General features: G+C 25.5%; 1 protein-coding gene across 4 annotated transcripts in view; it reads left to right on the forward strand.

The window, feature by feature from the left end:
* Positions 1–23,729, forward strand: part of LOC107453780 (ubiquinone biosynthesis protein COQ6, mitochondrial) — a 41,457-nt gene that overhangs the window by 2,230 nt on the left and 15,498 nt on the right. For all 4 annotated transcript variants that reach the window (XR_011636540.1, XM_071179465.1, XM_071179460.1 and 1 more), the window contains exons 2-12: positions 669–803; positions 2,090–2,148; positions 3,656–3,898; positions 5,513–5,620; positions 7,141–7,203; positions 13,416–13,523; positions 14,359–14,437; positions 17,899–18,022; positions 18,642–18,757; positions 20,021–20,187; positions 21,755–21,795. Coding sequence is in view for 3 of the 4 variants with exons in the window: in XM_071179465.1 (XP_071035566.1) it covers positions 669–803; positions 2,090–2,148; positions 3,656–3,898; positions 5,513–5,620; positions 7,141–7,203; positions 13,416–13,523; positions 14,359–14,437; positions 17,899–18,022; positions 18,642–18,757; positions 20,021–20,187; positions 21,755–21,784 (1,232 nt within the window). In the remaining variant the exon portion in view is untranslated. The remainder of the gene's footprint in view (positions 1–668; positions 804–2,089; positions 2,149–3,655; positions 3,899–5,512; positions 5,621–7,140; positions 7,204–13,415; positions 13,524–14,358; positions 14,438–17,898; positions 18,023–18,641; positions 18,758–20,020; positions 20,188–21,754; positions 21,796–23,729) is intronic.

Raw genomic sequence — 23,729 nt, forward strand, 5'->3', positions numbered from 1 at the left:
TAGTTAACTGAACAGGGCTGTTTAAAATTATAGTTAACAAAACAGAATCATATTTAGAAAATAATGAATTATTTTTATTTGCCAAAATATTAATTTTTTAACAGAGCAGCTAGTTGAACTTTTCATCAAAGTTATTTTTCAGATCAAGGCAAACTTCTGAAAATGTTATCAACTGCTTTGGTTTTCAAAAAGGTATTGGATAATACAATAAAAGAGAAGTATGTAATGAAACAACAATTATGGAGGGATCTCACATTGTAAATTTGCACAGGGTCTCCTAATGGCTAAACTGTGTCTAGTTTTATAACATATATTATTGAAAGTATAGTGTCATTTGGATTATTGAGCATTTTCAAATAAATCTAAGCAAGCCCCTCAAATTATAATTAATTCACTCAAAAAAATAGTTAATGATTGCAACTTATTATGTGAAAAGTGACTGTTAAAAAAAAGCAAAAAAAATCAATCAAGGAAGTGTGTGTTTTTCTCTCTCATTTTCTTTCTTTCGTTATTTTTTTTATTTTATAGGATGTCATTATTACCTACCAACTATAGAAGTAAAATTTTTTCTTGCTACATTTGTATTCAGAAATTTTCTGTATCAAAAATATAAATCTTACCATATTTCTTTGTGGCAATTAATAATGTTTTAAAATTATATATTATAGGTAGCTCATCTATACTGGCCGAACAGAAGATATTATTGCTGGAATCAAGTCCTAAGAGCCATTACCCTATTGATCCAAATAGGTATTCCAATAGAGTAACTGCTTTAAATAATAGCACAAAGGAACTATTTGAAGGTATTTATTATATATTTATTTTAATTCTTATTCTAATTTTGTGTTTTTATAATACAAATTCAGTAATTGAATTTAATTAGTTTTTCTGAAACTTTTCTTGTTAGCTTTCTTATCTATATTATTTACTATCTTTTGCTTAAATTATTCTTACAGAACATATTTAATTTTAATATAATTATATTAAAGCCATAATAAAATTTTAACCACATCACCATTGAAATAGTAATAAAAATCATTTTTAAAAATTTTGCATTTTTAAAAATTGTTATTGATATAGAATTTTTCTGGATTCATAAATATGTTGAATTTGCTATTGATTTTTCATTTATCTTAATTTTATTTGTTAATTGTTCATCAATTGCACAAGTTATGATCGTGCTGATATTTTCATTAAAAACAAATAAATAAAAAGCGCATTTATTTGATTTACAATATATCAGACATGTAATTTTACTAGTTAGTATTTAACAAGATAATTAGTATTAGTACATAATAGTAGTTAGTATTTTACAATAAGTACTATTAAACCACCTGTCTATAAAAAGCACATTTTTTGTTAAAATTTTAAGGTGGCTCTTAATTGTTATTCTACTGTAAATTATCGTTAACAATTTTTATGAAGTACTTAAATTGGTGATAAGCCTAATTTATAATTTATTGTATAATTATTTGACATTAAAGAAAAATTTTGATATTTTGCATACTGTCAAAGTATAATGATTTGTTAAAAAAATAATAATTAAAAAATAATTTTGTTAGAAATTGTTTAGTGTTTTTTCATTTTTTTTTAGTAATTCACTTTTGCCACTTCTTTTTTCTAACTTTAAATTTTTTACACTTATTCATTGAAAATATTTCAAGTTGTTAAATAAATAATAGACTAAATAAATAATTAAAAGAACTCAGTTTTGTTTCTATATATTTAAAAACAGTCTTTAAAATATTATACATCATTAAAATTTCTTTTTATTAAATTATCATTGTTATGAATTCTTATCAGTGATCAAAAGCTAAATTTCAATATGAAGTTGTTTCACAAAGCATAAAATGAAAAATATATACACCTATGTCACGAAATTTTTTATGTTTTTGTAAAATTGTACTTAATATCATATCAAAACTATAATTTTTTTTTTACTTAAACACTAACTTCAAGGATGTTTTATTCTTAAAGTTTTACATTTTAATTTCTTTTGCTTTATATTCGTTTAAAGTATAATGTGTGGAATTTATTTCATTGTTATTTAAGTTTCAAAAATGTTTAAACTTTTTTTCCTTATGTATAGGTTTCAAAGCATGGGAAACAATTTGTAATTTGCGAATGAAAGAAGTAAAAAAGATGGTGGTATGTAAATTTATTATTTTAAAATTTTAAGCTTAAAATGAAGTTAATAACTCTGTTGGTTCTCAAAAATTCTGGAAGGAACAAAATGTTGCAAATATTTTAAATTAGACTTACTTAATGAAGTTTTTCATAAAATATTTATTATTTTTATTTATTGAATTCTAAATATACACTCCGAATCTATTCAATGAGATTAGTCGAAAACTTTTCATACGTTTTGTTTGCTATCACTTCTGAAAATAATAAATTAAATCTCATTTTCTAAAGAATATTACTGAATTCTAGCGAATCATTTACAATTCATGATTTTCCAAAAAAAATTTTGATAACTGAGTAAATATACTTATTGCTATTCACATTTTTACTACTAAATATATTCACTATTATGGCTTTGATCGCTATTACTAATATTTTAGTGGTAGTTGAAGTATCAACTTTTTTTGCTTCTTGGTGTTGGAAAGGCAGGAAGCTAAAAGAAAACTGGAACAACAGACTTTTAACTCGGGAGTTCATACACTATTGAAAAAAAGAAAGCGCAAAACAGTGTTTGAAACTCGTAAAATAGTTCTTATTAAATTTTTAGATACTCTTATCATTGACAAAACTAAAAATAAACAGCTGACAACAATTCTGAAATCATGAATATGGCCCATAACTTATTCAAGGCTATGCTTCTTTTTTTTCTTTCATTGGTATAAGTGTTGTGTGGCGACCACTCTCATTTGTTAGTTATCAATTTTATAATTAATAAGAGTTCGTTGAATGTGTTACATATTGACTAAATAAATAAGTGAGGATAATTCATTCCAATTCAACATATGAAGGCAAGACCGAAAAAAAAAATTTCTTTTATTGCTATCAATATCATTGTTTTAATAAATAATAATACAGTCCAGGAGAAGAAACTTCTTTTATGGGTTCCGAATCTATTCAATGAGATTTGAACTTTGTCCTGTATTTGCTGTTCGACTGCTGTAACTCACGGCTCACGCTGTCTTTCTCTTTATACATGCCTCACCATTTCCCCCCTTTCAATGCTGGTTATTACTGCACTTGAAGCTGCAATAGTTAAATGTAGGCCCATTATTTGATTAATTGTCAACACCTGGGCTACGAACATGAATGTTAGGAAGTAATTTTTTTATCAAAACTCTTGAAATAGTTTAATCTCTTTGAATTTATTTATTTTCAATTCTAAATGCTATGTTGTGTAACAAAAAAAAAAGTGAAGCGCGGACTTACTGTAAAGGAGTTTACTGTACTTTCAATTGGGATTTAAATAAACCTTGCATTTTTACGATACAGTTATAACTTACTCAAGTTGGTCCGAAACATGGCATTTTTCACTTTATGTGGCTCACTATGAAAAAAAAAGGTTGTGCATACTTGATGTAGAGTAAATTATTGCACTATTAAAATGTTTCAAACATCACTTTTAAAACTCCTGTTTTTTACTAATCATTTTACTGTGTGAAACATTTTGTGTATTTCTTCACTAATATTATAGGTTTGGGAGGCTTGTTCAGATGCTAGAATTTCAATTCAGCAAGAATTCCTTCAGGATGATATTGCCTACATTGTAGAAAACGATGTCATTCTTAATGCTCTCTCATCTACACTTGATAATCTGTCTGATCATGTTCATGTTTTACGAGGAGTTAAGGCTGAAGATTACACTCTTCCCGTTAAAAAGGATGATTTGGTGACTGTCAACCTAAATGATGGAATCTCACTCAAGACAAAACTTCTGGTAAACATTTTAAAAAGTTAATTGTCTAGTTTATTTAGCAGATTGAGAGTTGCTGTTGGATATTATTATTTACTTATTGGATATAATTCTTATTACTTTAAGTTCTTATTGGATATATTTCTTTTGTAAACACTTTTCAATACAGAGGTCTACAGTCACAAATTTTCAGCAGCTATAAATAGGGCATATTATTCACAAAAAGGTATTATTTTATCATGAAAATGTCTTAAACAATGGAATGCAATATAAATATTTAGTATTATGCATATATTAAGTATTTATTTGGACAGTAAAGAAATAAAATATTTTTTTGTAAAGTGTAGAAGATCCTTATTATACAAAGGCATGATATTTTGCTAATATCACTTTATTATTCTTTGTAATTTTTTAGTTAATTTGTTATCAATTTTGTTATACTTATAACAGTAACATTTTATTTGTATAATTGAGTATTGCAAGCATGTAACTAACAAATTTCTTTATCACTTAAAGCTTTGAGTAAACAGCAAATATTACCCTTTATTCTTTTTAATGTAATTTAATTCCTTTCTACTGGGTGATAAGCTTTTGTCTAAATAATTCCAATCAATTTGTATCTTCTCCATGCTAAGGAAAGAAAAAAAAGTCATGTTACTTGCTTCAATTTTTTTCGAACAAATATATATTTTTTAATTTTATTTTATTCGATTCAAGCTATAAGCACAACTTTAAAGATTTTGCTTCTTCACGAATTTTGTTAATTGTTAAATTAGTATTTTACTTTTAAACCTAAACCACATTTTGCTACACGCTGGTAAGTTTGGTTTCTGCTTGTTTGGTTGACATATTATGAAACATCCACTATTATAGTCACCATCAAAATTCTAATATTAGAAGTAGATAAATTTTATGTTTATGACAAGCTGAAAGTTACTAGCCACCCATTATAGCAATTTTTTTAAGAAGATCCATTTTTTCCCCTACCGTTTAAGTGAGCAGCATCGTACAAAAAAGGGCAAAGTTGATTTTTTTTCATTTTTAGTATTGTTACAGAAAAGAGAAAAACGGACATCAATTCATGTTTATGTTTATAAAGTTATGTGTGAGAAACCACCAGCCATTTTTTTTTCTTTACAAAGTTTGTCTATCTTTAAAATTTCTGCAACACTCTTCAATAAAATGAGTTTGTTTGCTGACCACATATAATCAATGTCCCTTATTTACCTTTTTAACAGCATCCTATTGAAATTAATATTCAGTGTTATTATTGAAGTCAAAAACAATTGCTTATCACTTCATTTTTTTCTTGCATCTTGTAAAAGCTTCCTATGTCTTTTACAATCTATAGGCAAAAACAGTCTACTCTTGATCTATATTTTAAGTCAAAACAGTTGTTCAAAATAAAAGGGAAAAAAGTAAAATTTTCAATGTCATCTTTTAATTTTTTTATTGCTGCTTTAACATTAAATATGCATGTTTGTTAATAACAAGTTTACTATAACAACAGTTCTATTTGCTATTTTAAGTTGTCATTATAACAGAATTTCATTTTTCATAAATTTATTTTTGAATTATTTATTTGATTTAAGTGTGACATTGATTGATTAATACTTATTTCTATTATTTATTTTATAGATTGGAGCTGATGGTGTTAACTCACTAGTTCGGAAGAAGATGAATGTTAATTACATAGGTTGGAACTATGAGCAGAAGGGCATCGTCGCAACCTTAAAATTATCTGAAGTAATAATTTAATATATGTTGTATCGATTCTGAAATTTATTTAATATCTGCATACCATGTAATAGCATATTTAATTAAAAATATTGTTAGTTTTCCCTCTAAGTTTGTACAATTAGTACTCACTAGCTACATAATGATTAATGTTATAAAAGTAAATATCCCAATATTTCTAAATTAAAGCCAAATTATTTATTATCATTGTTGAAATAAACTTTCAATATTACTAAATTAAGTTGTTTTATTATCAATTGTTTTATTATTTTTTGCCCATTTTATTATCATTATTCATATTTATGGCAGCTAATTTTGCTCCTAAAATTTTTGCCAAAGTAATAGTAAAAGCTTATATTTCATTTTAAAAATAAAAATATAGTTTATAAAAATATAAAATAAAAAATTCTTTTTTAAAATTTTTATTAAGTTTAGTTTTTGGTGTTACAAATGATAATTAAATATGACAAATGACAGTTTATTAATCAGTTAAGTTTTGAATAGACAGGTTTTCTTAAGTAATATTTCCTTATAAATGTTATTCCTCATTCCTTAACTCAAGTTTTACTTTATTTAAGATTGATTAAGTATTTAATAACATTAGATTTATAAAGTTTTTAATAATTAGGATGTACTCTTGTATGTACTTTTACATAGTAAAAAATAGTTATCTTTAGTATATAGTGCTGATTTTTTTAAATTGTATATCATATCTTGTATTTCATATCTTGAAAAACAACTTTGAACTTGGGTTTGTAAAATAAATAGTGAGCAGAAATTGCAATGTCTAAAATGCATATTTTACTTATTTTATCAAATCGTATAGTTACATATTTTGATAAAAAAATTTTACAACCTTAAAATTTAATAAATAATCTCAATAGAATAAATTTCAATTAACAAAATGAAATGGAAATTATTCATAAATATCAATTAATTACTAAATAACTTAAGAAATTCTGGAAGAAATTCTTTAGGATAACATGGAGAAAATAAAATCTTTTTCCCTCTGACAAGGAACATTTAATTAGCGCAAATTATGATTTTGGTTCTGCACTTCTGAAACAGAAGCAAACTTCATTTTATCTTGTCTTTGAAGATGGTACTTATTTTAGTCAAGACAGTCTTTGTCCATGACATTAAATAAATTATACTGGTGTGTTAGGTAGCATAACTGAAACCCTTTTTTTCTCCTCTTATTTGTTTTAACATTCAGTCTGTTAATAAAAGCATCCTAACAGGCATATTTAGTCATAGATTTCATATTTTACTTGGAATGTACTCAATAAGTACATTATTTATACATTATACATTACATTACACATTTATGCATTATACATTATTCATTTATGCATTATACATTATTCATTTATGTATTATACATTTATGCAATATTTATTATTATATTTCTTTAACTTTTTTTAGTATTTGATAATTATAAATCTAATGCTAAAGAAAAATTTTTATCATTCACAAATATGTTTCTCAATGTTTAACTTTTAAACATTTCTTTTTTTTGCTTTTGCTAGCCTACTGAAAATATTGTTGCGTGGCAACGCTTTTTGCCAAGTGGACCAATAGCTTTATTACCAGTAAGTATTGATGTTTTATTTTGTGATTACTCTATGTTTGCATAAAATCTTTTTTGTTTTCATAGTTAGTAGCAATAATAATTCCTTTTCACTATTCTTATTCACATTTTATTATCATCCTTAAAAAAAAATGTTAAAAAATTCTTACTCAGATGCTTGATTGCTTTTCCAATAATTTACTTCATAATTTTGATATAATCTAGCTATAATATTTTTAACATGTTGCATGTTTATGTATGATTCTTAGATTTTGAAACAGGCTTGAAGGGTAAACTTTCTTTAAATGAAACATTTCAGCCAAACTCAGTCATGTTTACCTAAATTTGTGTATGCTTAAAATATATGCCTACATAAAAAATAAAGAAAAATTATAAATACAGTAATGTTAGACTGAATTTATCCTACACCTTTTCATGTCTTCTTGGAATGTAATTTTTTTTTCTTTTATGTTATATTTGATTTTTTATTTGTAGCTGTGTAACATCAATTATAAGATACCTGGATGTGGTTTGGTTATTAGCAATCCTGAACAAAATATGTTTATTGCATTTAAAATTCTTTTAAATAATCATTCATAATTCTTAGGAATTTATGTGGCATATATAAAAATATTTGACTTTAACTTTTACATTAAATAAGAAATAGAAAAAAAAATATTTTGTTTATATTGCTCTACAAAATCACTGTTGAAATATTGAAAATTACTAATCACACAACATATAAAGCTGAAGTGGAAACTCTTAATTCTCTTTTAAATTTAAAATTTTAAACAAAATAAAAGCTCTAAAATATTTATTTATTTAAAAGCAATAAATTGTTTTAAATTTTTATTATTTTATGCGTGTGATATGATCCTCAATTTAATTTCATCTAAATGTTGATGTAAATAGGATCTACTCTTTAAATTTAATCTCAGATATGCTGTTTTAATAAATGTTAAAAGAAACATAGTTTCATTATGATGAAGTGTACCATGAAGTAATAAAAAAAATAATTTTAAAATGGGTTCTTTGAATGTACATTTTTCTCTCAAACCCTTTCTTAGAAGAAGGAAAAACACCCAGAAACTGTTTGAATTATGATCATAGAACTATGTTTCATAACAATTTTTTCAATTTGCCATTCATGGATTACTTTTATTTAATTTATGTGTGTAATGATCAAAACATTTTTGAATTTGAAGGGAATTATGTAAAAAAAAAATATTTTTAATGTACAAAAGATACATTAACAGGGTTGCCACAGGCAACTATTTGCAACTATTTTTGGAATAAGGCGACTATGGCAACTGTTTTTGCCTGAAAAGGCTAAAAAAGCAACTATTTTCAGGAAAAGGAGACTATTGGAAGACTTTTCTAAACGCCTAGCGAAGTTTTATTTATTTATTTTTTTTTATTTATTTTTTTTTTTAAAGCATAAATTGAGTGAAAAATTTGCACCCCACAAGATAGTTTCTGAACACACTGAACTTTTTTTTCTTCATAAAAAATAAAAAAAGTTGAACATTTTGAATTGCAAATCTGAGTCTTCACTTTTTAATTCGTTCAATCTGCACTGACTCCATTGTAAGTCTATTTCATTTGTCGATTGTCTTTTCAATGATTATTGCTACGAAATTCTGCATGATTTTTTTAAAAAAAAGAAGGAAAATTTTTTTTATACTATATTACGATGCGTGAATTTCGAATTTGAGTAATCACTTTTCATATATACAAACATTTACGCTTATATAAAAATTATCATATTTGCCACCAACTTGACTGAATGGATCATGGTATATGACAATTAAGTCATTAACAAAATTTTAGTCATATTTTTGATGAATTTTTGTTTTTATTTAGGCAACTATTTTCCTAGTTTTTGGCTACTATTTTCATGTTTTAGACTACTAAAAGCAACTATTTTGTTCATTTTTTTCTGTGGCAACCCTGATTAAAGTTATAATGTTAAATGAATATCGTTTCCAGCAAAATGACAATTCTGTGTTGGAAATTATATGANCTGTTTGTTATTTTAAGTTGTCATTATAACAGAATTTTATTTTTCATAAATTTATTTTTGAATTATTTATTTAATTTAAGTGTGACATTGATTGATTAATACTTATTTCTATTATTTATTTTATAGATTGGAGCTGATGGTGTTAACTCACTAGTTCGGAAGAAGATGAATGTTAATTACATAGGTTGGAACTATGAGCAGAAGGGCATTGTCGCAACCTTAAAATTATCTGAAGTAATTATTTAATATAGGTTGTATCTATTCTGAAATTTATTTAGTATCTGCCAACCATGTAATAGCATATTCAACTAAAAACATTGTTAGTTCTTCCTCTAGCTTTGTACAATTGGTACTCACTGGCTATATAATGATTAATATTATAAAAGTAAATATCCCAATATTTCTAAATTAAAGCCAAATTATTTATTATCATTGTTGAAATAAACTTTCAATATCATTAAATTAAATTGTTTTATTTTCAATTGTGTTATAATTTTTTGCTCATTTTATTATCGTTATTCACACATTTATGGCAGTTAATTTTGTTCATAAAATGATTACCAAAATAATAGTAAAAGCTTATATTTCATTTTAAAAATGAAAATATAGTTTATAAAAATTTAAAAAAATTAAATTTCTTTTTTTTAAATTTTTATTAAGTTTAGTTTTTGGTGATACAAATGATAATTAAATATGACAAATGACAGTTTATTTATCAGTTAAGTTTTGAATTGGCAGGTTTGCTTCAGTAATATTTCCTTATGAATGTTATTCCCCATTCCTTAACTCATGTTTACTTTATTTCAAATTGATTAAGTATTTAATAACATTAGATTTATAAAGTTTTTAATAATTAGGATATACTCTTGTATGTATTTTTACATAGTAAAAAATAGTTATCTTTAGTATGTAGTGCTGATTTTTTAAAATTGTATATCATATTTTGTATTTCATATCTTGAAAAACAACTTTGAATTTGGGTTTGCAAAATAAATAGTGAGCAGAAGTTGCAATGTCTAAAATACATATTTTACTTATTTTATCAAATAGTATAGTTACATATTTTGATAAAAATTTTTTTTTAAAGATAGCCGATGTTTGATAATATGTTACCATTTTTTTCCCTTTGAATTGGTTTTGTGTTGGGCAATATCAAGTAGGAGCCATGGGAATTAAAACTAAGTAAACAAGCAAAAGTTTTAAACAATATATATATAATCCAAATCAGCCTTTTCATGCATCGAATGCATGAAATGGCTAACTTTGACACATTATGTCTAAGTTCAGTTCTTTTTGAAGTTTAAGTTTAAAAAATATTTATTTCCTAAAATTTAATAAATAACCTCAATAGAATAAATTTCAATTAACAAAATGAAATTATTCATAAATATCATTTAATTACAAAATAACTTACGAAATTCTGGACATATAATTCCCTTTAGGATAACATGGAAAAAATAAAGTCTTTTTCCCTCTGACAAGGAACATTTTAATTAGCGCAAATGACGATTTTGGTTCTGCAGCATATAACATCATCACTTCTGAAACAGAAGCAAACTTCATTTTATCTTGTCTGTGACGACGATACTTGTTTTAGACAAGACAGTCTTTGTCCATGACATTAAATAAATTTTACTGGCGTGTTAAATCACATAACTGAAACCCTTTTTTTCTTCTCTTATTTGTTTTAACATTCAGTCTGTTAATAAAAGCATCCTAACAGGCATATACAGTCATAGATTTCATATTTTACTTGGAATCTACTCAATAAGTACATTATTTATACATTTATGCATTATACATTATTCATTTATGCATTATACAGGGTGTCTATAAAAGAACTCCGGGGTTTTGAGGCAAAATATTTTAATGAAATAAAAAACATGCATACATGTTTTATACATGACTGAAAAGCTTACATTTTCAAGTTTTTTTTAACACTTAGTAACTTCAAGTTTTTTTTAACACTTTCTCTTGAGACACACTCGGCCTACCCGGCGACTTTTGCTTCAAAACACTTCCTGTTTCCTTAAATGCACTGAACCATTGACCAATGGTTTTGTCAGAAGGCGGGTTAACACCATAGTTACGTCAAAAGTTTCTTTGTACGGTAACTAAAGACTTCGTTTCTATGAGCCAAATAACACATTGAGCCTTTTGTTGCGGAGTCGCCATCATTTCAAATTTCGCGACGTCATTTCAAGGTCAACGCCCTGCAGCGCCGCCAACAGTTGATACAAACATTCCCAATTGGTATGAGTAAAACTTTTTGAGCTACTCTTTTCAGAGAAATCGACTAAATTTTGCTATCTTTTATAGTTACTGAGATATGAATTTTTAAAACCCCGGAGTTCTTTTATAGACACCCTATACATTATTCATTTATGCATTATACATTTATACGCTATACATTTACACAATATTTATTATTATGTTTCTTTAACTTTTTTTTTTTAGTATTTGATAATTAGAAATCTAATACTAAAGAAAAAATTTTATCATTCACAAATATGTTTTTCAATGTTTAACTTTTAAATCTTTTTTTTTTTTTGTTGCTAGCCTACTGAAAATATTGTTGCATGGCAACGCTTTTTGCCAAGTGGACCAATAGCTTTATTACCAGTAAGTATTGATGTTTTATTTTGTGATTACTCTATCTTTGAATAAAATCTTTTTTGTTTTCATAGTTAGTAGCAATAATAATTCCTTTTCACTATTCCTCGTTTCATTTTATTATCATCTTTAAAAAAAAAATTTTTTTAAATTCTTACTCAGATGCTTGATTTTCTTTTCCAATAATTTACTTTATAATTTTGATATAATCTAGCTATAATATTCTTAACATGTTGCATGTTTATGTATGATTCTTATATTTTTAAACAGACTTGAAGAGTAAACTTTTTAAAATGAAACATTTCAGCCAAACTCAGTCATGTTTACCTAAATTGCTATATGCTTAAAATATGTGTATTTATAAGTCCTACATAAAAGAGAAAGAAAAATTATAAATACATTAATCTTAGACTGAATTTATCCTACACCTTTTCATGTCTTCTTGGAATGCAATTTTTTTTTATTTTATGTTATATTTGATTTTTTATTTGGAGCTGTGTAATATCAATTATAAGATACATAGATGTGGTTTGGTTATTAGCAATCCTGAACAAAATGTTTATTGCATTCGAAATTCGTTTAAATAATCATTCATAATTCTTAGGAATTTTTGTGGCATATATAAAAATATTTGACTATAACTTTTACATTAAATAAGAATTAGAAAAAACAATATTTTGTTTATATTGCTCTACAAAATCACTGTTGAAATATTAAAAATTACTAATCACACAACATATAAAGCCGAAGCGGAAACTCTTAATTCTCTTTTAAATTTAAAATTTTACACAAAATGAAAACTCTAAAATATTTATTTATTTAAAAGCAATAAATTGATTTAAATTTTTATTATTTTATGTGTGTGATATGATCTCCAATTTAATTTCATCTAAATGTTGATGTAAATTTGATCTACTCTTTAAATTTAATCTCAGATATGTTGTTTTAATAAATGTTGAAAAAAACATAGTTTCATTATGATGAAGTGTACTATGAAGTAATAAAAAAATAATTTTAAAATGGGTTCTTCTAAGGTACATTTTTCTCTCAAGCCTTTTCTTAGCAGAAGGAAAAACACCCAGAAACTATTTGAATTATAATCATAGAACTATTTCATAACAATTTTTTCAATTTGCCATTCATGGATTATTTTTATTTCATTTATGTGTGTAATGATCAAAGCATTTTTGAATTTGAAGGGAATTATTTAAAAAAAAATATTTTTAATGTACAAAAGGTACATTAAAGTTATAATGTTAAGTGAATATCGTTTCCAGCAAAATGACAATTCTGTACTGGAAATTATATGATATAGTTTTCTATGATATGCTGAATCTTTGCTACAAGTCCCGACAACGGTGACGTAAATAGACAAGATTTCAGTGCCAATTCATTTACTTAATTGATGACTATCTGTAACATTCGATTATTTATTTGTGACGTGTGATATTCTTAAATTGGACAACAGATTTTATTAATATGATTTTCTTTCTTTTTTTAAAACTTCATATTCCTGTTGAAGAACAATAATGAATAAACATATTTTACAAATTTTATAAGAATACAAAGTAACTTACTGATTCATTTCTGATATTTAGCTGACAGACGATTTATGTTCTTTGGTATGGACTGTTTCTTTGCCCATGTGTGACAAGCTTCTTGAAATGCCAGAAGAGCAATTTGTAGATGCTCTAAATTCAGCTTTAGTAAGCTCTTTGAAATATTAATTCTTTTTCTATCTTATGTTTTAAAGAAATTTTTAAGAGTGTTATTTTTCTAGCACCAATCAAATCATAAATTTATTTTATTTCTATTTAATTATTTAGTGCTTTACTTACAAATGTAGAAATTTGCACTTGATGGTAGAATGAGTTCTATCCAGCATATTTTCTTTTTGTGGAGTCTAATGCATTAAAATGATTCTCAATTTTACATCCTTACAAGATTTCACTATTATTCATCATCATTTATAGAGAAAGATTTATGAATTTTTGTTGAAAAATAACACCTTTTTTCACAGTGATAATTCTGCAAAATTTTCCAGTTATTATATTTTTAAAAAATCAGAAGGTTATTTATCTCAATTTTTAAAAAAAATGAGATAAATAACCTTAGAAAACCTGAACATTAGGATATATATACAAACTATATTTTTTTTTGTTTTAGCCTAAAATTTAATTAGCTAAATAATTAGCCTAAAATTGGATTTTAGCTTATAAAAACTTGTCTTGAAAAAAATTATGTACCAATAGTTGTACTATCATATTTATTTCTTTTATTCAATGGTGTTTAAATACTTACAAACCAATTTCAGCTTCCAACTAGTTTTAAAGATTTAAATTTCTACTTTGCAGTAGTTGGTCTTTACAAGGATTCTCTGGATTTTATTTACATGTTTCATTTTTCTCGCTTAAATATTGATTAGTAATTTCACTTGAGTGTCCTATTGTTTTCATTTTTGATAACGAGTTTAAAAATAAATATTGAAATCTGATTTTACCAAACACTCTGTATATTATTATTTTTTGTTGTTTATTTTAGTGGAAGGAAGAAGGTAAAAATGCGATTGTGGAGTCCGCAATGTCTACGTTCAAGAATGTGATTTCATCTATATCGCCAGGTAATTGAAAGAATTTGTAACTTAAAATTACTTTAAAATATTAGTAATAAAATTTTTTTTTAGGTTAAATGTGTTTTTTTTTATTTATAAGAAATAATTTTATGTAATTTATGAAAGCGAAGTTGTTCCATATATGTTTTTTTATCAACATTTTATCCGAATTGGTGAAAGTAAGATAAATAAGGTATTTAAAAAATACTATTCAATAAAGGAAAAAAAATTTAGCTGATGCTTTGAAAAATTAAAGATTCCTAATATGTATTTGCCTAATGGCACATATTTAAGTTAGCATTTATGAGATTATTTTCTTAAATATTTGTTCCAAAGATTTTTGTTTTTTATTCTTTATTTGCTAATTACATCTTTCTTTATTATCTCTATTAACCGCTTCAGGATAAGCACAATTTAAAAAAAAAAACCGTTTTCCCAAGCCTGCATGCTCTAATGCATACTAAAGGATATGTATACCTAATAATACAAGATTTAATATGACAATACTGAATTGAGATCACGTCCGTGTGATCTTGAGGCAATAGTATCAAAAAGGTTCATTTCATATATTATACTATGGATTTGAACCACAAAGGGAGAATCAAATGATTACATTTGTGTGATCATGGTCCTGAAGTTATTAATCTACATTTGATTGGAAATTAAACTGATGTAATTATATTCTACAAATCCGGGAAAAGCAGCTTTTTCCACTTTATAATAAATAGATTTAAATAGCAATTTCAAAATGGTAAAAATTTCATGTGTTGAATTAAGGGACTATCTATTAATTGAAAAAAACATTAATAGGAAAAAAAAGTTTGGATCATTAATTTTTCCTAACATGAATTTTTATAAGGATGAATTTAAGGTCATACGCTTATTTACTATTTTTATATGATGAAATGAAATCTTTTATGGGGAATATTAGTTATTCTTAAAATTTTAATTAATCTCTTTGTACAGTTTATTTACCATTATTTAGTTTTAATTGCAATTCAATAATCACTGAATATTTATAATAGTGAACTAAAAGATCATACACAAATGAATTTTTCAAAAAAAAATTTTTTTGTTGCATTTTGCAATTGAAGTTAGTGAAATACGTTAATAAAAATATTTAGTACTGATTAAATGAATTTTTACTAAATTATTGTTTTAAAAATAATATTAAATCCTCAGATTGCTCTTAGTTAAAAATTATTCTGGAACATCAGTTCAGAAAGTAATGACATAAAAGTGATAAATTTAAAGTGAAATTATTGAATATGTTTCTAGAATTATTAACTCAATTTATATTTCATTTAATAGGAAAATTTCATTATACTGTAATTGTTATTATAGTAGTATCATTTGTAACTAACATTGTATAATTTAAAGTTTAGAAAACTTGTTTCTTAAGTTTATGTTATTATACTTTTGTTTTCTTCCAAAACTACTGCAGTATGTCTGACTTAAAAGTGCTGTTTTTTATGAGTTAAACAAAAATTTGTTATTTTAATTGAATTCAAATTAATTTATTTAAAAAAATCAATCTATTTAACATTTAATTTGTTCTAGTTACCTTAATTTGTTAAGACTTTTGATTTGTACATAGTTTAACTCTATAGCAGTGATTCTCAACCTTTTTTTTGTTGCGACACAATTTTAACGATTTCGAAATTTGACGGCACACAATGAAAAAAATTAGATTAAAAGTTGTTTAATTACTTATTTTACACTGTGTTAAATAGTTTGTGATAATAATTTTGAATGTGAAATTAAATAATATGTACTACAAAAGCACATTTATTACGGGATTAATTATTTCTTTCGATCAATTTTTTATTAGTTAGTAACAGTTATTTATTTTTTTGCTTGTTATTAATTGTTAGCTTGTTTTCTATTGTTATTAATTGTTAGTTTTTTTTTACATTAACTGTTATTTTTTTGTGATTTCTTGTTAACTAGTATTTTTGCTAATTATTGATTGTTTTGCTAATTATTTATTGTTGTTTTTGTTAGTTATCCTTTGTTAATTTGTTTATTAATTGCATAGCTCACTCTGATGATTAGCTCATACAAAATTTTTTAAAATTGTGTGTCATATACAATTTAAACACTTCCATCTTATTTTAAGATTGTCAGAGACAAGACAATCGCCAACAAAGATGTTCGCACTGTTAAATCGTGGAAAAATTAGAAAAAGTATAGATATATATATAATATTATATACACTTTTCTTTAATTTAAACTTTACTCATAATAAGAAAAAGTATCATCATTTTTACTGTATCAGTTCTAATATTTGGCAGCACATTTTAAGAGTTTGGCCGCACACAAAAGTGCCGCGGCACATTGGTTGAGAGTCACTGCTCTATAGTATATTTTAGTTCACTTTTGTCGTATTTGAATTTAAATTTTCAGTAGTCTGTAAAATTCATTCAATCTGTCAAACACAATTAATCAAACTTATTATTTATAAGTAATTTCGTATTTATGCTTTTTATTCTTATATATTAATTAAATTGTTANTTTTTTTTTTAGTTGGGTTTAACAATAAAAAAAAACGGCTTTTTGTAGCGATTCAGAAAACCGAAAAAATCAGTTATCCGGAATAGCGATGGTCCCGACCGTTCCGGATAATCGGTTCCCTACTGTAAATAGATTTAAATAACAATTTCAAAATGGTAAAAATTTTATGTGTTGAATTAAGGAATCATCCATAGGAAAAAAAAGTTTGGATCATTAATTTTTCCCAAACATGAAATTTTATAAGGATGAATCGAGGGTCATACGCTTATTTACTATTTTTATAAGATAAAATAAAATCTTTTATGGGGAATATTAGTTATTCTAAAAATTTAAATTAATCTCTTTGTACAGTTTATTTACCATTGTTTAGTTTTAATTGTAATTCACTAATCGCAGAATTTTTATAATAGTGAACTAAAAGGTCAATTTTTCAACAAAGGAATTTTTCAAAAATTTTTTTTGTTGCATTTTGCAATTGAAATGAGTGAAATACGTTAATAAAAATATTTAGTTTTGATTAAATGAATTTTTACTAAATTATTGTTTTAAACATAATATTAAATCCTCAGATTGGCTCTTAAGTTTATGTTATTATACTTTTGTTTTCTTCCAAAACTACTGCAGTATGTCTGACTTTAAAGTGCTGTTTTTTATAAGTTAACAAAAGAATTTTATTTTAATTGAATTCAAGTTAATTTATTTAAAAAAAATCAATCTATTTAACATTTAAACATTTAATTTATTCTAGTTACCTTAATTTGTTAAGACTTTTGATTTGTAAATAGTTTAAATCTATAGTATATTTTAGTTTACTTTTGTGGTATTTGAAATTAAATTTTCTGTAGTCTGTGAAATACATTAAAATATTTTTCTCAAAACACAATTAATCAAACTTATTATTTATAAGTAATTTCGTATTTATGCTTTTTATTCTTATATATTAATTAAATTGTTAGGATATGGGTCAACACGTCAACTTCCCCCTAGCATATTATCTGTGGAGTCAAATAGTCGAGCAGCTTTTCCTTTGGGTCTTGGTCACTCTACGAAATATGTTGCTCCCAGAGTTGTTCTGATAGGGTTAGTATATAAAAATAATTTTTTACGTATACTACTATTAAAATACTAAATGTCTCAAAAAGGACAGATGATTTCAAAAATTAATTTATAAAATATGGGAGTAGATAGAAAAGTATAGTTTGCTGTTTTCTGCTAAAGAAACCAGATTTTTTCTTCAGCATGATACAAAATCAGTTACAATGTTTATCAACAGGTGGCGTTTCTGATGAAGAAAAAGTATAAAAAGTAAATAAAACAATCAAATCAGTTTTCAACTCAATTTAAGTTGTCTGCCATTCAGCAGAAATCCTTGTTTTACTGTTTTTCTTAGCTATCAGTGCCATCCATTGATAAACATAGTAACTAATTTTGCAACTTGGTGAGACAATGGCGCTGGTTTTCTAGCAAATGCAGCAAATTGTATTTTTAAAAAAAAATCTTAATTCATGGTTCAAATGAATCGGCATCCAGCAGCATGTCTTTTAAACAATTTTATGTTTTTGATGCTTTTTTATTGTTAGATTTTGACAAACAAAAAACATGCATGGTTAAATTTTGATCTCATTTGTTAAGCAATAAAATTGTATAAATTGATAAGGTTTAAACTAACTCTTTTAACCTTTTGACTAATTCAATATAGCGATTCTGCTCATCGTGTACATCCGTTAGCTGGACAAGGAGTCAATTTAGGCTTTGGTGATGTAAAATGCCTCACAGAATGCCTTGAAAAACTTGTGTATGATGGAAGTACTTTGGGTAATTTTATTTTTGATTTTTATATTTCTTTATCAAATTCTTCTTTCTTAACTAATTTTGTTTGTCAACATTCTTTTAAATAATCTGAAGCTGTTTTATAATGTATCTATTACTGATTGCTTCTGTTAGTTTGACAAACTCAGGTTTCATAGCTTTTTGTGTTTTTCTCGCTGATTTCCCTGTTTGCAAAAGATTTTTTCTCGATATTTAGTTTTTCATCCTGATGTTCCTGATTTTATGTTATGTTTAGAACATCCCCTTCTCTATGAATGCAAATTTAAAAATAATCGACTTCAAGAATTGGAAGATTTAGATTTTGATACTACATTATTTTATCTTAATCTGAGAAAAATTGTTATCTAGGAAAAATTTCAAAATTTGATCATGCAAAATTAGGGATCAAGGGCCATCCACTAATTATATATGTGGTTCAGACATTTAGTTTTACTCGCAAGCTTCAAACGTTTTGGGGAATTTATTTAATTTATGAAAAACAATTGTATACTCAATTAACAATTCTACATTATCAAATTTTTGCAGTGATTTATCCACGGATATATGCTTTTTTATTTTGGACAAATGCAACAATCTGGATTTTTAATTCTTTACCATTTTTTCACTAGCTTTTCATTGCATATAATACAGTCTCTTCCTTTCCAACATTTTAAAGTGAGAATGTGCAATCTTTTTTGGAATGGAAGGGTTTAGATACCACTAAACTCAGTGGTGCAACAGTTCATGGAGGGCCTACTGTCATTCCCAAGCATGCTTGGTACTCATTTTATTAACCCAGTGAAGGGATGAACAGCTAATAAATAATTGTGAAAAATTATTTTTTAACTAACTTAAGTCACTTTAAAAGTTCCTTAAAATAATTTCTTTAAAAAGCATAAATGGAAATGGATTGGTCATGTTCTACGTAAAACTGAAAAATTTGAAGTAACAACATAGTTTTTGATTGGAACCCTCAGGTCAAGAGAAAAAGAGGAAGACCTAAAAATACTTGGCGCAGGACGATTGTAAACGAATTGAAAACAATAGGAAAGACATGGAGAAAGACAAAATATCTGGCCACAAATAGAGTGAGATGGAAAGCTATGATAGAATTCCTATGCTCCAATTCGGAGTGAAAAGGAATATGTATGTTTGATGTAAAATAATTTCTAATTAATGTAATTTTATTATAATTTTTTCCATCTTTGTTGATTAAACAAATTTATGAAGAATTTTTGAATTTAAATTTTTTTTAAATTTATGTTATAGAAGATATAAACTATCTTTTGGAGTATGAGACTAAGAGACAAAGGCATGTTGTACCGAAAATGTTTGCCATAGACGCTTTGAACCGTATATATAAGACTGAATTCACTCCTATTGTTTTATTAAGAAGTTTAGGTGTTGCTGCATTAGATGCTTGTCAACCAATGAAGGTAAATATTAATATGCTGTAGTTATTTAAAAATTACCATAAAATACTCACTATTTTAAAATGTATTACATTTCATGAATATCCCACAGTACTGTCTTGTTTTTATGCTATATGTCGATTGCTTAGTAACTACATTTATAATTAAATATCAGAACTACTTTTTTTCGTTAAAAAACCTTTAATTAGTCCAAAAAATAGTATTTATTTAAACCTTTGATGTGTTCAAAATGCTATAGAAGTAAGTTTTCTGTTTATTTTATTTATTTTAATTTCATTTGCAACAATAGCCATAAGTTTTTTGAGTTAATTATTTCTTAGTATTAAATTGATTATTTCACTGTGAATACTAAAAATCTAACGCATGCTGCTAAAAAAAAATACAACAGTAACCTACCAATTTCAAATGTATATTTATACCAAAAATAACTTTTCCCGTCAATTAATTTGTCTTTTTCTGTAGTTTGCCTTATGTTCTATTATTCATCAAGCTTTTTGTATAGATGTTTTTTAATTAACAAGATAACTAAAATACCAATTTTTATAAAGCAAATTCTTTGAGAAGAAAATAAAAAAAATTTCTAAAATGACAAGATAACATATGGGGACAAAACGTCATCTTTATAAAATATTGTTACTTAAACCAAAGCTATAATTTTCCACATGCAGGTCTTTAGTTTTTATGCAATTTGTCAGTTAATAATAGATTTTTTCTTCATTTAAGATTATATACCCATAATTATACCTCTTTCTTGCATTTTTAACCATTAAAGAAACCCTTTGATTTAAGTCTAGAAAAGTTGTTTGCAAACTTTATGTACCAGTTTGTACAACTATGATAAACAAGTTTTAAATAGGTAGTTGTGTCGGAAATCGCATAGAATGTTCACCATATACTGTGCAATATGACAAACATGCATAGAGAGTGCCAACAAAAGATGTTAACATTATTGTTAAAAACAAACTTAACAATATAGATATTCTTTCATGAGCCCATAAAGGTTTCTTGGTTCCATCATTGGTCAATTGGCCGTTACTAAATTGATGCTTCTTTCTCACCCAACATCTATTCTTCCTAATTTCCAATAGTACTGCAAACATAGTTCTCTAGTAGTGGTCAGATCACTTTCCAAATAAATAAATAAAATAAAAACTTCATTGCTCACAAGAGGATGAATAATAAACAGCAATTTAGCATATCCTAATTTAGTTCTTATTGTACATCAAAGTCGGAAATATTATTCCAGTATCGTTTAACCTGTGCTATAAACTCCATGTTCTCCAAATTTTCCAATAGCAAGACCTAAAATTTGTGGGTTTATAAAATGCCATTCGACCCTGAAAAGATACTAGGTATTGTTATGTACATTATTTATTTATTGTACTCATTTATGATTAATTCACTGTGAATATTAACTTCTTACAGTTTAGAAAGTGACTTTGAAGCTAATGTTACCTATATATGTTTTAAAATTTTTCTGTACAATTATTATTACTATTTGCAACTTCAATAAGAAAAGATTCTAACTTTTCTATTTTAAAAAACTAAACCAATCCTTTTCTACTTTTAGAATATAATGATTAAACAAGCTTCATCATGAAAGAAATCATGGTGAGTGTTTTTCATCAGTTTTGCATTATTGTTTTATTGTGTTGATGATTTATTGCAGTTGGTTTATTGTGCATGTTTTATTGGCCTGCATATTATATTTTATCCAAGAAAATACATGTATTAAACAGTCAACACAGATGCTCAACTTAAATGATTTAACAGTGTTGAAATGTGATCCCATGAAACTTTTTTATTCAAATATATATTATTGTTTACTGATTCCAGAGTTCTATGCTTAGACCTCATGGCACATTTAGTTTCTTTTTTGTCAATGATGTTTTTATTTTCTTATCTTAAGTAATTCTCCTAGATGAGAAACCACCTATTTACCGATTTATTTTACTAAAATATTTTTATCTATTGCTGACGAATATGGAAATAAGCAGTGTTTTTAAGATTTAATATTTGCTCTTTGAAATAATATGAAGAAACAGTTAGTTATACAACTGCTTACAGTACATAATTATTGAAAACTTAGTTTTGTGTTGCAAATAGACTACTTGATAGAAGTAAAAACCTTTTCTTTTTTTTATTTAAAAAAAAGGTAAGACTTGGTAATTATTTTTATGTTGTAACATTATAATATATGACTTTACTTGCTGCAATTTGTTTCTTAAGTAAATTTATAAAAAAAAAGTTTGCTTTGTGGGGGAAAAGGTTCTTCTCATAGGTTACTGTTATGAGCTGATTATATCAATTTGCTACATTAATTGTTAAAGATTACAACCTAGACAAAAATAAAATACCAATAATTAACAACTCTCTTAAAACTGAAAAAAACATTTTTTGTACTAAACTATATTTATTAAATTAAATTTCAGTTGAATTTCTTTGAGTTTTTCATAATTAAAGTGAAGTAGGTCAGAGATACATGTATAGCTGTATAATTTTTTTAAATGTGTAGTTATTGGGTACTTTGGGATTATCCCGTCGACCTGTCAACGCTCGCAAAACTGCACAAATCCTTTAGCGCCATCATAATGAAAGCAATTTCCAAAAATAAACATTCTAAACACATTAAATTTATCATAGAATAATAACAATAAAATAATAATAACAAAAAAATGTAAGTGTAAAAATAGTTAATAAAAGAAGTAAAAACCGCTATTTTTTTTTTACACATTGAATTATTCTTGAATCTAACCATATATAATATTATAAATTATTTGGCGATAACATCGGGTTTGGCGAAAATGATCGACGGGATAATCCCAAAGTACAAATTATTGTTTGGATACATGTACAATTTCTTTTTGCTTTCTTTTTTTCGTTACTAAAATACATGTGCGTAAGTAATTCATAATTATATTTTAACTGGGCAGTTTCCTTTCAATCTGGATGAAAATTAGAAATACTATACCAAACAGAAACATTAGAAAAGTCCTCAAAATCTTTCGGTCTATAAAAAATGAATCAATTTCTTATTTAAGAGAGCAAATATTATTAATATGAAAGAAGAAGTGAGCAAAAGGCAGAAATAATGAATCTATGTTAAAAATGTCGAGGGAGATAATAACTCACATTTTACTATCCTTTCTGATAGCAGAAGAAAAAGAAGGTATAGAAATGTGTGGCAAATACAACTGCAAGCAGATGAAGACAAGATGGCACTTTTAAATGCAGCATAAAAAAAGAGGTTATATAAGTAATAACAAATTGAAACACATAAGAGAGCGGATTTCAGTCTCCCTTTTGCAGGTGCTAAAAAAAAAAAGCATGTTCCGAAAATCCTTTCATTCTTATCCTAAGATATAGAACAGTTAAAAATCTTTCCTTTAAATATAATTTAATGAATAAATATCTCTTATTTATTAGTACGCTATCTAAAAAATTATGGCCCTACACCAGTAATCGCTTGCTAGGACTTTTTTAAAATCTCACTTAGATATATTCTTTATGCTGTTCATTTTTATGCTGAAATAAAATTTCTTCTT

Source organism: Parasteatoda tepidariorum, chromosome 1 (assembly GCF_043381705.1).
Source record: "Parasteatoda tepidariorum isolate YZ-2023 chromosome 1, CAS_Ptep_4.0, whole genome shotgun sequence".
NCBI classification, from domain to species: domain Eukaryota; kingdom Metazoa; phylum Arthropoda; class Arachnida; order Araneae; family Theridiidae; genus Parasteatoda; species Parasteatoda tepidariorum.